At 42.2% G+C, this 17,387-nt stretch overlaps 1 protein-coding gene across 1 annotated transcript; it reads right to left on the reverse strand.

The window, feature by feature from the left end:
• Positions 1 to 6,964: 6,964 nt before the first annotated feature.
• On the reverse strand, positions 6,965 to 11,989 carry KRT24 (keratin 24; the record flags this gene model as incomplete). The annotated part of the gene is made up of 8 exons (XM_080714054.1): positions 6,965 to 7,068; positions 7,273 to 7,370; positions 7,594 to 7,811; positions 9,382 to 9,507; positions 9,595 to 9,756; positions 10,013 to 10,169; positions 10,558 to 10,640; positions 11,444 to 11,989. The coding sequence occupies 8 exons, from the start codon at positions 11,987 to 11,989 to the stop codon at positions 6,965 to 6,967; spliced, it is 1,494 nt and encodes a 497-aa protein (XP_080570180.1).
• Between the last annotated feature and the right edge of the window lie 5,398 nt (positions 11,990 to 17,387).

Below are 17,387 nucleotides of genomic sequence, written 5' to 3' on the forward strand. Positions count from 1 at the left end.
ACGATTCTACTGGTCTCGCCTCATTTTCTTGAAATCTCTTTACTTTTCTCTCTCTAGCTTTCACATGAGAGAGAACAGTGGCCCTTGATTTTCTGAGTCTGGCTGGTCTCACTTAGCATGTGTTCACTAGTCCCATCCACTTTCCTGCAAAAGACACATTTTTATTTATTTTATGGCTGAGTGAAAATCCATTTGTGTATGTACCACATTTCTTTATCCATTCATCTGTCGGCGGACGCCAAGGTTGGTTCCACAGCTTGGCTGTTGTGAACTGTGCTGCTATACATGAGTATATGCGTACCACTTTAGTATTCTAACTTTAATTCCTTTGGAAAGATGTCGAGGAGTGGTATGTTGGGTCACATGGTGGCTCCATTTCTAGTGTTCTGAGGAACCTCCATACTGATTTCCATAGTGGTTGTACTAATTTACAATTCTACCAACAGCGTATGAGGCGTCTTTTATCCCCACATCCTCATCAGCCTTTATTATTGGTTGTATTCTGGATGATTGTCATTCTAACTTGATTAGATGGAATCTCTGAAGTTTTGATTTCTTCTTTTTAGATTTTAGATCCGGCTTCTTGGTCTTAGGCAAATTAACAAAAACTTCATTTGAAATAATTTTTTACAGATAGATTCAAGTCATGAGAAAAGCTAAAGGCAGTGTATGTTTCTTGTTCTTTTCTTTTTTTTTTTTTTTTTGCAGTACTGGGGATGGAACTCAGGGGCATTCTACCTCCGTGCTGTACCACCCAGCCCTATTTTTTTATTCTTTATTTTGAAACAGGGTCTCACTGAGTTGCAAAGGGCCTCGCTAAGTAGTAGCTGAGGCTGTCCTTGAACTGTGACCCTCCTGTCTCAGCCTCCCAAATGCTGGGATTACAAGCGTGCGCCACCACACCTAGCTGGCAGTGTTTGTTTCTAAAGATACAGGTGCTTTTAATTAATGATGGAGGTTGTGGTAGTTATGAAAAAGTTCTGTCCACAATGTCAAAAAATTTCCATTGCTAATAATCTCAGTTACAAATGTGTCAGCAAAGGTTTTTCAAGGATGAGCGAGAATGCTTAAAGATGTTGATTATATTCTTCAAAATATATAATAAAAAAGATTTTTAAAATAAATTCCTTTGCAGAATAAATTTCTGCTCTATCACTATACCAATTTTAGAATGGCTTTTGCTTAGATTTTGTGTCATAGATACTTTCTGCTCATAAAAATTTAGTTTCCAATTTGTCTCACTCCCACCTCTGTTGCCATTAAGGGGTTATGACGATGCCCCCTGGCTGGGATGTTCTCCTCCCTGCTTAGAAAGCTCATCTCCCCGGTTTTGTCCTGACTCGGAATCCAGCTTCAGTTTTAATGGACAAAGGGACGTTTGGTACCCTGATTTCACTTTGAATTCAGGTCAAGGGGCATTATTGAGAGCTTTTCTCTGTCTCTAACTTCAACAGCTTTTTTTTCCTCTTTATTTAGATATAAAACTGTTCTAAAATATTTGAAGTCTGCCTCTTTGTTTTAGGTGGGGGAGAAACAATTTTGGAAGGATGAAAATATGTGTAGAACTTTTTGGGCCCCTTTCACAGAGCTGAGTCACCATGTGAGTTTAGGATGTGACACTGTAGAACTCCAGTATGTTTCTAGAGTGGAAAGAACACGACAGGTAGATTAGCATGATGAGGCTTCAACTCCTAGTTCTTTCCCTTACTTGCTCTGTGATTTTGAATAAATAATTTGATCTCTTCAAGCTATATTTTTTGTCATCTGTAATAGAGAAATAATCAACATCTTAGTGTTTGATTGAAATAAAGCATACAGATACAAAATATTTACATACATATGAAGTACTTTGCTCCTCTTTAAACTGGATCCAACCTGCACTAACCATTTTTTTTTTTTTTTTTGGTATTACAATGAAATACCTGAATCAGGCTAACATTATAAAGAAAAGAGGTTTATTAAGCTCAAAGCTTTGGCTGCCCAAAGTCCAAAAGCATGGTGTAGGTTCCAGTGAGGATCCCCTTGGTTGCATCACCTCACACCCAATGGCGATGCTGGAGGGAATGTGGGAGGAGAGATTCCGATGAAAACTGGAAGCCAGAGAGACTGGTATCCCTTCTAAAGGAATGCCCTCCAATTGACCCAAGCACTTCCCACTAGGTCTCACCTCCCAACATAGTCACACTGGGGACCAAGCTTCCAACACATGAACCTTTGGGGGACACATTAACCCAAATCTAAACTACAGCACTACCTAGCCCTTAAAAAGCAAGTGTGAGCCATGCCATGTTCTTTTTCATCTGTGTTTCGAGCTTCTCTTTGCTTTCATGTTCTTTGTGGTTCAAGCCACAAAATAAACACTCGTCACTTTTTTTCTCTAGGAGCCTAAGCTTTGTGCACAGGACAGCTCTGTAATATACCCTGGCTTTGCCCTTTTTAATTTTTTTTTTTTGTACTGGGGATGGAACCCAGGGGCATTCTACCTCCGAGCTACACCCCGAGCCCTGTTTTCTTTATTTTGAACAGGGTTTCACTGAGTTGCAAAGGGCCTCACTAAGTAGCTGAGGCTGGCCGCGAACCCCGATCCTCCTGTCTCGGCCTCCCAAATGCTGAGATTACAAGTGTGCACCACCATGCCTGGCTTTGGCTTTGCCCTTTTTATGCCATTTAAGTGCTGATGTTGAAAAAAGTGGTTGAAGTGTTATCTCCATATTTTCTTCTTTCTACCTTATCATTTTATGTAGCTGTCAATATTACAAATGATTAAGTTGCTTTTAAAGGGGTTTGACCAATATAATTCCATTGTCCAAGTGTCGTAGTTGAGCCACTAATACTTTTTAACACTGACTTATTGCCAGGCGTGGTGGCGCACGCTTGTAATCCCCGCGCTTGGGAGGCGGAGACAGGAGGATCGCGCAGGTTCGAAGCCAGTCGCGCTGGCGTAAGAGACCCTGTTTCAAAAATATAAAATAGGTCTGGGAGTGAAGCCCGGAGGTAGAAGGGCTTCCAGGAACCCCAGTACCACCAAAAAAATAAAATTAAATTAAAAAAAAATAAAACTGACTTATTACTTGCAGTGCTTTGTTACTTGGGGAGGTAGCTTGGATAATATCATTTGAACTACATTTTGAGTGACTTATATCAGCCCCTTTGTCTCTTCTTGTTCAAATACTGTCTAATCCCATGAGGTCATTAGGCATGTTTGGGCGGCCTCTTTCCTTAGAACCTCAAATCCTTTACCTGTTCCTCTGTGCCGTTTGCTATACATCTTTCTCTAATCTATGATGACAGATGCCACTTCTAGCATTCTTACTCTTCTTGTCCATCGTCCCTTGAGGTCAGAAAGACAAGAACAACTCTATGAGTCTCTGGATCAAAAGTTGACGGGTGAAAATCCATATGCGCATAGGCACTGGCTCTTCCTTCTTACAGGTAAGTCCATTCCGAAGAAAGAAATGCGCTCCTCTGTTTACAAGTTGACTCTCAAGAGCTGAACCTGAGAGTTTCAGAATAAACAATTTCAGGTTGTGCCGCTCTAAAGGAATTCCAGGACAGGCAATAATAAATACTTTCTTCTCAACATCTTATTCAGTAAATTTCATAATCCCCAAATGTTTTAATAGTTTCGGTATTAAAAACTGAAGGTATTTTTAGCAACGCCTTCTATGGCGTATCGGTATCTTGGTATCTATGAGTCGGAGTCTTCTGTATCTGTGAACAGTCCTTTAGTATACGTGCAGCGTCTTCACACAGGCCAAGAAAACACAGAGGGAGAGTTTTCACCACCAGGTGATGTTTGAAGTCATCACAGTTTTGCCTTGACACAAGCATACGACTTCTCACAGACACGCGTCACAGGTGATCGGGACCCACAGCTAGAAGACTAGATCTGGGAGACTCTTGGAGAGAGGCTTCCTTGGTGTGGCTGTGATGGTCTTAGGAGCCCAAGGCTGTGCAGAATGGGTTTTCATTTATGGAAGAAGCATCCAGGCTGGACCAGCTGGCTCATGCTCTTAGTTATGCATTTCTTAATTTTTCAGTGGAAGATGAATATGCAGGGGTTTAGGTACTGTAATGATTTGATGAGAAACCTGTTTGATAAGATGATATTCTCATTTTTCTTTGAGTAGTGGTTTCATGCTTAGCTATTAACTTCATTCTGTGGTTAGGGATTGAAGAAGATCTTGCAGTGCATCCAGAGGTTCGTTTTTATGCCTCTTTCAATGTGTCTTGAAGATGAATGATGGCTTTTTTTGGTTTGTTTTGGTGATTAAGGTTTGATATCCTCATACAGCTCTTATTGAAGCTCACATTGAATAAATTATTTATGCATTCTTTTATAACTTTAAGTTTGGCTTTTTTTGAATACTGGGAATTGAATCTAGGGGTATACTACCTTTGAGCTACACTCCCAGCCCTTTAATTTTTTTTTTTTGAAACAAGGTCGCTGGGCATGGTGGTGCACGCTTGTAATCCCAGCACTTGGGAGGCTGAGACAGGAGGATCGCACAGGTTTGAAGCCAGCCTCAGGTAGTTAGAGAGGCTCTCAGCAACTTAGTGAGACCCTGTTTCCAAATAAAGTATAAAATAGGTCTGGGAGTACAGCCCGGAGGTAGAAAGCCTCTGTGTTCCATCCCCAGTACCACAAAAAAAAAAAAAAAAAAAAAAGAGAGAGAGAGAGAGAGAGAGAGAGAGAGAGAGAGAGAGAAAGAAAAAAAGAAAAAAGAAAAAAAGAAACAAGGTCTTGCTAAGTTTCTGAGGGCTTTACTAAATTGCCGAGGCTGCCTTGGACCATCTATCCTCTGGTTTCAGCCTCCCAAGTACTGGGATTACAGGTGTGCCCCACCATACCTGGCTTAAATTCGGCTTTCTATGCCATGCCATGTCCTGTGTTCTTCTCTTGAGCACTGGCTTGTGGAGTTGAGTCTCTAATTTATGATCTGGTTATATAAAAGTTTTTAGGTGGAAATGTCTTTACCCAGTCTGGCTTGGTCTTACGTCTGGTTCTTCCTGTGACCTATGCCGCCTCCTGCTCTACCTCGATGGGCTTCATCATCCCAAGCAAGATGAACTAGTACCATGGGCTTCTGGGACACTGCAGAAGTGAAGGAAAAGAGCCATGACCACCTACTTAGCAGTGGAGAGTGGGGAAAGAAAATCCACCAGCTCATCCAAGTGGCAGTTTTTGGCTAGAGACGTGTTTGGGTTTGGCAGAAGAATGAGCACTGGAGTAGCTCTTCTCTTTAGGGCTTTCAAGGTTTTAAGAAACCTGGCACCATGTCACATAGCCAACCTTATTTCCCAAAGCCTCTATTTGGCCCCTCTCCTGCGTGCCCTCCAAACATGCCATGGCTCATTCTGGTGGCACTTCTTGTGAATATTGTGAAATACGTCTTTTACTATTAACACCTTTCTATTCCTCTTTGTCTTCTTCATGTTTCAACTTTCCTCCCTATCTACTGGAAGCTTCCTGAAGTGGGAGGCATATCTTTTCTTTCCTTCCCCTTTCTTTCTTTCTTTCTTTCTTTCTTTCTTTCTTTCTTTCTTTCTTTCTTTCTTTCTTTCTTTCTTTTTTCTTTCTTTCTCTTTCTTTGGTACTGAGAGGCATTCTACTTCTGAGCTACACCCCCAACCCTATTTTTTTAAATTCTTTATTTTGAAACAGGGTATCATTGAGTTGCAAAGGGCCTCACTAAGTAGCTAAGTAGCTGAAGCTGTCTTCGAACCATATCCTCCTGTCTCAGCCTCCTAAATGCTGGGATTACAAGCGTGCGCCACCAATGCCCAGCTCTTATTTTTATTCTTCATTTTGAAATAGCATCTCACTGAGTTGCAAAGTGCCTCACTAATATATATATATATATATATATATATATATATATATATATATATATATATAAAATCTTATGAAATACCTAGTTCGAGCTGGGTGTGGTGGCACATGTTTATAATCCCAGCATTTGGGAGGCTGAGACCGGAGGATTACAGTTCGTGGACAGCTTCAGCTACTTAGTGAGGCCCTCCGCAACTTAGTGAGACCCTGTTTCAAAATAAAGAATATGAGCCAGGCGTGGTGACGCACGCTTGTAATCCCTGCACTTGGGAGGCTGAGACAGGAGGATTGCACAGGTTCAAAGCCAGCCTCAGCTACTTAGTGAGGCTCTCAGCAACTTAGTGAGACCCTGTTTCCAAATAAAATACAAAATAGGTCTGGGAGTATAGCTTAGAGGTAAAAAGCCTCTGGGTTCCACCCCCAGTACCACAACCAAAAAAAAAAAAACAAAAAACAAAAAACAAAAAAACAAAAATAGGGCAGGGGTGTAGCTTGGAGGTCGAATGCCCCTGGATTCCATCTCCAGACCCCCCCCCCCCAAAAAAAAAGAAATACTAAGTTCAGTGATGCACATAAAGAAACCATGCATCAATTCTTGATAAATTCAGTTATTCAAACAATCTCATTCTTCTTTGTGGGCTAAGCTGTTGCCTAACAATGTTAGGAATACTAAGGCCTGGTGTCACTTAATTTTTATGTGACGTTGTTAAAAATGCCCACACGCCAGATGGCTATAATCTTGATTTTATGAAGAAGGCACAGTATAAATAATGAATTAAGATTAGTAACATAATATGCAGCTCAAGCACAATCGATAGCTTTATTTCTAGGTTAGATATTGGCTTTCTTAAAAAAAAAAATCCAGTAATGATTTCATGAACTTGCAAAGGTAAGTTTATTGAAGCATAGAAACAGAGCACGGTTGTCATTTCATTTTTTTTTTTTTCAAGAGCATTCGAACAAGGAAATAAAGGGGATGCAGAAAAGTCAACTGCTCATCAATTTCTGGATTGAAACGTTTCCCTGGAGATTTTCAGAAAGATGCTAGAATAGTGAGATTTCTCACATGCGTTCTTCTCGATTATCTTTTTATTTTCCTTCGAGAGACACTCCTGTTGACCCAGAAACTGCCTATATTATTTTCACCTCTGAAATATTGCTGACTTGAGATGAGACCACTTTGCCATCCACCACCTCTTCTATGATGGTCTTAGTGACTCTAGTCTTGTTGGGATCTGCAAATCATGGGATCACAGGTCAGCGTGAGAACTCAAAAGCAACACAAGTCAAGAGAAATTCAATTATAGTTAATTATGGCCATCAACATGTTCTCTCTGGGCGACAGTATGTGAACAGTGGCATACACTTTAATCTGACACGCAAAGCATGCCTCTACTTTTAAATTACAAAATTATCATCAACACTAAAAAAATGTCTACCTCTTCCTTGACCAGAACCGTTTCCAGATCTTGTATCACCCGGTGCCGTATTCTTGGATCCTGTGTTTCTATAATCAGATCCCCCGAAGCCAGAACCCCTGGAGAAGAGAAGAACTATGTTTTCCTTTGCAGTTTACAATGGTAAGAGAAACCCTCCACACTGGGGATTCTCAATGATGAAGCTTTGGCTGTCTTTTGATTGGACCCTGCCTGTGACTTTATTACTTTATAACTACATGTCCGAGCCCCGTGTACTTTTTTGGTTTCATAAAATAAATTCACCAAAGTTTGCATTTCGGCACATGTCTGAGGTTCCCTTACCCCCTCTCTCCGTCGAGCAGGCGGCGGTAGGTCTCGATCTCCATCTCCAGGCGAGTCTTGATGTCCAGCAGGAGCTCATATTCTGCGTTCTGGCATTCCGTCTCACCGCGGATCTGGCAGATCTGCTCCTCCAGGCTGCTGATCTGCATCTGAATTTCTGACAGCTGAGCCACATAGCTAGCTTCTGTATCCGCCAGGGTCCCTTCCAGGGAGCTTTTCTAAGAGGAAAAGCAAATATCAAACTTCAAGATAAGGCGGGGCATGGTGGCACATGCCCGAAATCCCAGTGCTTGGGAGGCTGAGATTGCAGATTCAGGGTCAGCCTTAGCAATTTAGTAAGACTCTGCTTCAAAATAAAAATAAAAAGGAATGGGGTGTAGCTTGGAGGGAGAATGCCCATGAGTTCAATCCCCAGTACCAAAAATAAGTTTATTATGAAGATATATCAATGAATAATTTTTCTAAAAAATGCAATTTTGCTGGGCACGGTGGTGTATGCCTGTAATCCCAGTACTTGTAAGCCAGAGACAGGAGGATTGCAGGTTTAAGGCCAGACTTAGCAATGCGGTGAAACTCTCAGCAACCTAGTGAGTGAGACCCTGTTTCCAAATAAAAAATTAAATAGGACGGGGGGGGGGTGTAGTCTGGAAGTAGTACATCTATAGATTCAACCCCCAGTATCAAAATAAAGGCAATTTTATGCCAGGCGTGGTGGCACACGCTTGTCATCCCCATGCTTGGGAGGTGGAGACAGGAGGATCGCTGGCTTGAGAACCTGTTTCCAAAATAAAAATATAAAAAAATAGATATCTGGGAGTGAAGCTCGGAGGTAGAAGGGTTTTCAGGAACCCCAGTACCACCACCAAAAATAAATAAATAAATAAATAAATAAATAAAAGCAATTTTATATGGTTTTTCACCATATAAAAATTTATATGGTTCTATATCATTTGTATTTTCATCCAGCAACATCTATTGTTTTATCATTTTTGTCGATAAAACATTATAACTAGTCAGGTATGGTGGTGCATGCTTGTCATCCCAGAACAAGCGAAGCTGAGACATTTCAGGTTCGTGGCCAGCCTCAGTTACTGAGTGAGGGTCTCAGCAACTTAGTGGACCCTGTTTCCAAATAAAATATAAAATAGGTCTGGGAGTATAGCCTGGAGATAGAAAGCCCCTGGGTTCCACCCCTAGTATCACACACACATACACACACACACACACAAAAGAAAACAGAACAACATTACAGCTAATGTTCAATGCCTGTGTGCCTTTTTGGTTCCATAAAATAAATTCACGAAAGCATGCATTTTAAATATTTCACCATATGAATTTTTTTGTGTGTGTGCCTTCTACCTCTGGGCTACACTCCCAGACCTATTTTCTATTTTATTTGGAAACAGAGCCTCACTAGGTTGCTGAGAGCCTCACTAAGTAGCTGAAGCTGGCTTCGAACCTGCGCGATCCTCCTGTCTCAGCCTCCCAAGTGCTGGGATTATAAACCTACGCCTGGCTCTCACCATATAACATTTTATATGCTTCTGCACCATATGTATCTTCACTCAGCAACATCTATTTTTTTTTTTTCATTTTTTGTTGGCCTTGCTCTTTAAACCTTTTATGGAAATGGAATCCATTATCTTTAGCTGCTGTATGCTTTCTGGAACCACAATACGGTCCTCCTGAACCCTGTTCTTATTCTGTGCCCTGTGAACATCTTGGCAAAGAAAGAAAACGATCTGTGCTTTACTCCCTGCTGGTGACTGTGGAGCCGGCTGCACCTACCATGGCCAGTTGGGATTGAAGCTCAATTTCCAGGGCTTGCAGGGTACGTTTCAGTTCTGTGATCTCATTCCTGGCAGAACTGGCTGCTCCGGCATCGGTCGAGATCTGTGCTTGCAGGGCTGCACTCTAAATAGAAAGAAAACGCATTTCTGGTAGGCAGAAGCGGCTCCTGGGCAGCCGGCTGAGGGCTTAGCGGCCCAGGAGACATCGCACCTGCTTGTTGAACTGCTCCTCGGCCTTGCGGCGGTTCTCCTCAGCCAGCTCCTCGTACTGTGCCCTCATGTCATTGAGTAACTTGGTCAGGTCGGTACCCGGGGCAGCATTCATTTCCACGGTCACGTCCCCTCCAGAGCTTCCCTGCATACTCTTCATCTCCTAGTAAACAAAGAAAAAGACCACAGGGATGCAGATAGCAAAGCAACGACATCCTGTTGCAGGGCTAACAAAAATCCCAAACGAGGACACAGAAAGGAGAGAAAAGAAAATCAAGTTCGGATATAATACGCTCGCTATTATTTTTTCTGCTTGTTGGAGGTGAGGGATTCATCAAAATCAAGTGGAGTTTATTTTGTAGGATGGATGGGAGAATGTGAAAGCCGGAGCTCTCGCCTGTGGCGCAGCGTATTCCTACCTCTTCATGATTCTTCTTCAGATAGGCCAGCTCCTCCGTGAGGCTCTCGATCTGCATCTCCAGGTCGGAGCGAGTCATGGTGAGGTCGTCCAGCACTCTCCGCAGGCCGTTGATGTCGGCCTCCACGGCCTGCCGGAGGCACAGCTCGTTTTCGTACCTGGAGGGGACAGCGTAATCACGGAGCTGGCTGGACCCATTTTCAGCAGCATCTCCCTTCTTACAGATTGAGCCAGTTAGCACCTCTGAGCATTCTGATACACGAAAGCTACTAAGTTTTCTCGGATGATTTTTTTCCTCCACAGAGAAAAAGAGAAGTCGGATGTTAGTTCAAATCAGCTCTAATAATTTATAATAAAATTCTTATCCTTAATTTGCATCTTTTTTTGGTTTGGTGGAATGATGGTTTCTAACATCCTCGGGATGTTTGTGAATTGAATTTGGGTCATAATTCCCTGAAAGATACTTAAAAAAATTTTATTTTAGAAAAAGCATTGAATTTTCTTTTTCATATAATACTTGTTTTGAAAAGTTTTCACGCTTCTTACTTCAGTCTGAAGTCATCAGCAGCCAGTCTGGCATTGTCAATCTGTAAAATGGCGCCGGCATTTTCGATCTTGGCAGCGAGGATCTAGAGAAGAGGATAATAGTGAACGGGCATAGATAACTTTTGCCTTGTGTCTACATGCCTATCTAGCAACAGGGTAGATGTCTCCTGAGTTATTGCTTATAATGGTGAATTAATTTGCATACTTATGTAGTAATGACACCTGTAGATTGAAGACTGGCATGTTGGAACTACCTCTTTCTACAAAAAGATAACAGTTTGTACACTTATTAGAATAGGCTCAGAACATTGTTTTATTCTGCCTATTTCCGCTGTCTGGAAGATCAGTTATCCCATGAACTCTTATAGAAAATAGTACAAAAGCTGAATTTCACTTAGAAAAAAAATGCCATTAAAATATAAATCCTGTAGGACAGTGGCAAAACATTTTAGCTTCCATTATATTCTTATACAATATTTGTATCAGGTTTTCTAGGAAGAAAAAATAGTCCTACAGACTATTTAAATCTAGGAAAATACTGACATGCGTCAGCCTGTCAGAATTAATCATGAAATAATTATGTTGAATCAGTATTGATTTATTGCCACCATTGTTCTACACACTTGTTAGTTAGCTGCCTGGCATAATATATAAAATTTTTTCTTGTGCAGAAATAGTCAAATCTGAGTTGCAAACAGAAAATGAATGTAGTTGCAAGCCGTATACAGGATTGTCTTAATTAACACATACTAGGTCCCATTGTGTGTATACGACAAACAAATATGTTTTCCAATAATTTCTTGACTTAAAATTCTCATTACAGTATATGATTTACATAAAAGTGAAAGACAGATGACAGAAACTCAGCCGTGGAGCGAGTTCTCACCTGGTTTCTGAGCTCTTCAATCACTGAATAGTACTTGCTATAATCTCTTCCCGAACTATCGTCTCTAGATCCAGGCCCAAATTTGTCATACCAAGCCTTGATTTTATTCTCCAGATCAGTGTTGGCCTCCTCCAGGGCTCTGACCTTGTCTAGGTAACTGGCCAGACGGTCATTGAGGTTCTGCATGGTTTGCTTTTCATCTCCGGACAGTAGTCCCCCATCACCAAGCCCACCGCCGAAGCTGCCTACCATCCCACCTCCATGGCTGTACAAGCCTCTACTAGCACTGCTGTCGAATCCAGAGCTCCCGCTGAAGCCAGACTCCCTGCTAAAGCCAGTCCCGGAGCCCCAGGCTGCCCCCAAACCGCCCCCTATGGAGCAGCTCCCAAAGCCCACTCCAAAGCCCCCGCTAGACCCCCTACTCAGGCCACAGGTGCCGGCTCCTCCTTGGAAGTCCAAAGCAGAGCCACCCCCCAGACCACATCTGCTTCTGCTGCTGAAGCCGCTGCCCCCCGCCCTGCAGGAGATGCGAGAAGAGCAAGCCATGCTGGTCCTGCGAACGTTCAGCTCACCCAGCGAGAGGGAGAGGAGAAGCCAAGGGCCTGTGGGAGGCTGCCTTTCTATCCCTTATATACACACTTTTAGGGTGTTCCTTTTTCTTTGTCGCTTCTTAATTCGTGTTACAGTTCTGCTAATCTGTAATTGGATAATTTCCTTTCATGAACCCACTCTACTGGCTTTTTTTCTGAGGCTGGGTCAGAGCCTTGGGGCATTTATTAGACAGAACGAGAGAAAATAAGGTGGAGCAAAGCAAAAGCCAAAAAAAAAAAAAAAGTCAGAATGACTGTTTTAATCTTTCAGAGGTTTTGATGACTTGTAATTCTTTTCTGAAAATATGATTACATTGAATCTGCTTCAGAGTTTTCCAATTGCAGGGGATAGCCCCAGATTATCAAATGTAATTAATATGCTTTGTATGAGAACGAAAATTTGCCCAGATGTGACTTTTTGTGCGTTTTGTTGTCAAAAGTTGAAATTAGCTATAACAGCAGTGCTCATTTCAGATCTAATTAAGCATCCTTCTCTTTGATGATTTCAATTTCAATCAGCTATTTTTTTTGAAGTTTGTTGAAGTGTGTGTTTATTGCTTTCTTTGTATTTTAAGATCAAATGATAGTTTTTAATGTTACTGAAAAGAACCTAGATAGACAATTGTCTTTCATGTGAGTTTTATTAGATCTCAAGGATTCAAATTTTCAGGGAGCTCGTTTGAGTAGCAGAGCGGAATTAGATCATAAATGCCTCAAATATGCTATTCCTTTTTTTAGTTTTTTTTTTTTACTGGCACATTATTAATATAAATTAACAGTGTTTTTTGTAGTTTCATATTTGTGCATGTGCATATAGCATAATTTGGCCAGTTTCATTCTTACGTGTGCTTTTCTTTCTGATATAACAATAGCAACTTTCTTTAGAAACTAATCAGGAAATGAAGAGAGGTTGATTTCTTCTGTTTTATGTGCGTGGTGTGCGTGGGGAGAAGTAATTCCCCCACACCACCAACCAGACAGACAAACAGAAAAACTGTGGATTCTTGTCCTAAGCTAAGAATAAGTATTCATCGCTTGGACAGCTGCTGAAGATTTAAAGAAGTTTATTAAAAAGATAGAAATATAGAGATAGTTACAGCCCTGTGCCGGAGCGGGGCACAGGGGGGGCAATTCGAATGAAAATGCCAAAGAACTCCAGTTTACTGAGTGTTTTTATCCCGCCCAAGTCCAGCAGGTCCCTTTGATTTGGAGATAATGCTACCCCCTTATCTCCATCCCTAGCTCTGCTTCTGCTATCTCTCCAGCCGGATTTAGGGCCGAGGGGGAGGCATTTCTGTCTCCAGACGTAGGCTTTTACCTTTTGTCTTATCCCCCAAAATGTGTGAAATTGTTCTTAGGAATGTAAAGACACATTTTTTTCCTGGCTCCAGCCTTCCTTCCTTTACATATGGAAATTACAAGTCACTAATTATTTAGTACTGGGGATTGAACCCAGGGGCATTCTACTTTCTTGCTACATTCTCAGCCCTTTTTTATTAATTTTTTTTTTTAATTTTGAAATAGGGTCTCACCAAGTTGCTGAGTGTTTAGTTACATTGCTGGGGCTGGCTTTAGCAGGGGCCCTGGCTTTGACGGGACCTCTGGCTTTTTTAGCAGAGGCTTCTACAGCCATGGAGGTGGTTTGTAAAAGGATCACGACATCCTGCCATTCTCCTGTCTCGACCTCCCAAGTGTTGGGATTATAGGCGTGCACTACCAGGCCTGGCTTTGAACTCACTTTTTAAAAATTTTTAATTAATTAATTAATTACTTTGCAGGTCTGGGAATGGAACCCAAGGGCATTTGATCTCTGAGCTACACCCCCTGCCCTATTTTTTATTCTTTATTTTGAAACCAGGTCTCACTGAGTTGCAGAGGGCCTCAGTAAATAGCTGAGGCTGTCCGCGAACCGTGATCCTCCGGTCTCAGGCTCCCGAATGCTATTGAGGAGGTAGAAAAGAAGTAGGCAGGTAGGGAAGAGGCCTCGGTAGAAAAACTTAATTTCCTGAGGGGCAACGAATGCTAATTAACTTCCAAGGCTCCTAAAAAGAGACCAGCCCTTCCAAGGTTCAGAGATAAGAATGACCAAAGCTTCACAAAACCATCTGTTTACTAATCAGCAAACCCAGGAGACATCCCTGGAGCAAGTCTGACACCTCTACTGAAAGAAGGAGACTCCTCAAGGACATGCAAATATCCTATGCAAATTTTAAGAACTACCTCCCAGACTCCAAGTAACAGAGGACTTTACCGAGATATATAAACCCCTAGACCAGTCACCAGGACAGTTACCCACTCTGGGAACCCCTCCCCTTTGGGGAGCTTTTATCTCCCACAGGTTGTGTTGGCTTTGAGTAAAGGTGGGGTGCAATTGAAGGCAGTTGGCCCAGGCTACACTCAGGTAGTGACCTGAAGGCCTCCACTGGACATCAAGGCCGACCAGGGCCCCTAGGGGTGACCTGCACTTCTTTTCTGGCAGACTGTGTGGACTTTGGGAGAAAGCAGCTTGCAACTGAAGGCATTCGGCTTGGGCTACCCTCACGTATTGTCCTGAAGGCAGCTGCTGGGCACCGACAGCCCTTAGGGGTGTTCTGCCACTTTTCCCTATTCCCTGCTGTTTCCAATAAACTTCTTGATCCCCTTCCTGCGTCTGTGGGTGTCATTCTTCGCTCACCACAGACAAGAATCTGGTAAGGAAACGCCGTGTTTCTTCTCAAGAAACCCTGTTTCACTGGGATTACAAGCGTGCACCACCACGCCCGGCTGAACCCACTTTTAATAATCCATGTTGTTTCTGGAGTCATTTCATAGGTGTTGAAATCTTGAGTTTCATTCAGCTACTCTTTGCTTAGCTTTTTCTATTTTTTTAAAAGTATTTAGAAAAGAGGTTCTGAATCTACTTCTGGTAACTCATGGTATGATTGGGGTCACTGTATAGATCCTGAAATCCCGGGCCCTTACGGTTCTGCTTCATGTTGTTATACTTTGTATGTAGATGGTTTTCTGTCATTTCTGCTAGTAATTTCTCTGGCTTCAAAGGTTTTTTTTTTTTTTTTTTTGGACAAATACTGTATGATGCCCCTTCTATGAGATTCCTAGACTAGTAGAATGCTGCTTGCGAGGGGCTGGGGCTGGGAGATAGAGTGGGTTATTTATTGGGTGGAGACTTTTTACATAGTCTTCAACGTAAGAAAGACTTTTCAGTTTCACAATCTGAAGGGTTCTGAAGATTGGTTGCACAACGGTGTGAGTACGTAAAGCCATTGAACTGTACACTTAAAAACAATTAAGTCGGGGCGGGGAAGGAGGCAGGGGAAGCTCACTTACTGTTCTGTGTCTGTCTGTCCATGTCACTCTGAACTATATTATGATGTGAGATTACAATGCACCAATAAAGGTATATTAGGCCAGGCATGATGGTGCACGCCTGTAATCCCAGTACTTGGGAGGCTGAGACAGGAGGATCACAGGTTCGCGGCCAGCCTCAGCTACTTAGTGAGGTCCTCCCAAACTTAGTGAGACCCTGTTTCAAAATAAATAGGGCTGAGGGTGTAATTCAGAGGTTGGATGCCTCTGGGTTCAATCTCTGGTACTACAAAAATAATTAAATTAAAAAAATTATGGAATAGAATCATTCTGTGTTAAAAAAGGCTGGCATTCGGCTAAGAGAAGGTATAAAGGAAGGAAGCACATTTAAGCAAAAGAAATCTGATGGAGCTTAGAAGTGTAAATGCCTGGGGGAAAGAGCTTCCTGTGGAAAGAACGAGAAAAGACAAGGTTTAACAACATCCTTTGCCTCTGCACTTCGCCTGGGGTATGAGGAGTTTCTCTGTAGCTGTCATCAGAGCTGTGGCTTTTTCCATTTGGCAGCTTTATTTACCTTGCTCTTTGGGAGATAGGATCATTTGGGTCTTAACTGAGGATCCCATGATGACTGAAGCTTCTCCTCCTCCTCCCCTTTCTCTTCCTCCTCCTCCTCCTCCTTTCTACCTCTCAGCTACACCCTCAGCCCTATTTTTTATTATTTATTTTGAAAGAGGGTCTCACTGAGTTGCAAAGGGCCTCACCAAGTAGGTGAGGCGTTCCGCGAACTCCGATTCTCCTGCCTTAGCCTCCCAAATGCCGTGATTACAAGCATGTGCTAGTTTTCTTCTTGATATAATTTAGAATGCTGGCATCATCATCATCTCTCTCTCTCTCTCTCTCTCTCTCTATATATATATATATATATATATATATATATTTATTTTATTTTATTTTATTTTTTTTCTTTTGCGGGTCTGGAGATGGAACCCAGGGGCATTTGACCTCTGAGCCACATCCCCTGCCCTTTTTTTTATTCTTTATTTTGAAACAGGGTCTCACTAAGTTGCGGAGGGCCTCACTAAGTAGCTGAGGCTGTCCACGAACCGCGATCCTCCAGTTTCAGCCTCCCGAATGCTGGGATTACAAGCGTGCGCCACCATGCCCGGCTTATTTACTTATATTTTTGATACTGGGGATTGAGCTCAGGTTCATTCTGCCTCCCAGCCACATCCTCAGCCAGCCCTTTTTATTTTTTATTTTGAAATAGGGTTTTGCTAAGTTGCTGAGGCTGCCTTCCAACGTGCAATCCTCCTGTCTCAGGCTCCCAGGTACTGGGATTGCAGGTGTGTGCCACCATGCTCAGCTTCTTTCTTTTTTAAATTCAGCCTTAGAATTAAGTTCTTATATTTCCCTGAATCTTTTCAGGATTGACCCATGGGAAGGGCATTTAATGATTATAACAGCCAACACTGCCTAAAATTCTATGCATATGAGTCAATGTATAAATAAACACCTAGAAAGGCCCACAGGATTCTCTCCTTGTTCATATTTCCTTAAGCATTTTCATGCTTTTTCGTCAGCTCTATGCATGTGACTTTTCTTTTAAATGATGAACCAACTAAACAGACTAAGCTTGATTTTGTGATTTGCAAGCTGTCTAGAATGTTGGTGTTTAGTGGATTAAAGGGTTTTAATCACGCATTTAAATACAACTCTGTTTTTGACGTGTTAGTGTTATTTGGTAAACATGGGTTCCCACTGTTTTGCAACAACTTCAAATTTAATACTCACCAAAGATAACACATTAGTTCCTGGTGCTTCTTTCGTTTGTAAAATGGAAGCTTCAAGAATCTGGTGATGTTCCAGTGAAATAGGATGTTCAAAAAGCTAGTTTTGCCGGGCGTGGTGGCGCACGCTTGTAATCCCCGTGCTTGGGAGGTGGATACAGGAGGATCGTGCAGGTTCGAAGCCAGCCACGCTGGTTTAAGAGACCCTGTTTCCCAATAAATATGTCTGGGAGTGTAGCCCAGAGATAGAAGGGTTTCCAG

The sequence above is a fragment of the Muscardinus avellanarius genome, assembly GCF_963383645.1.
Source record: "Muscardinus avellanarius genome assembly, chromosome: 16".
Lineage (NCBI taxonomy): Eukaryota > Metazoa > Chordata > Mammalia > Rodentia > Gliridae > Muscardinus > Muscardinus avellanarius.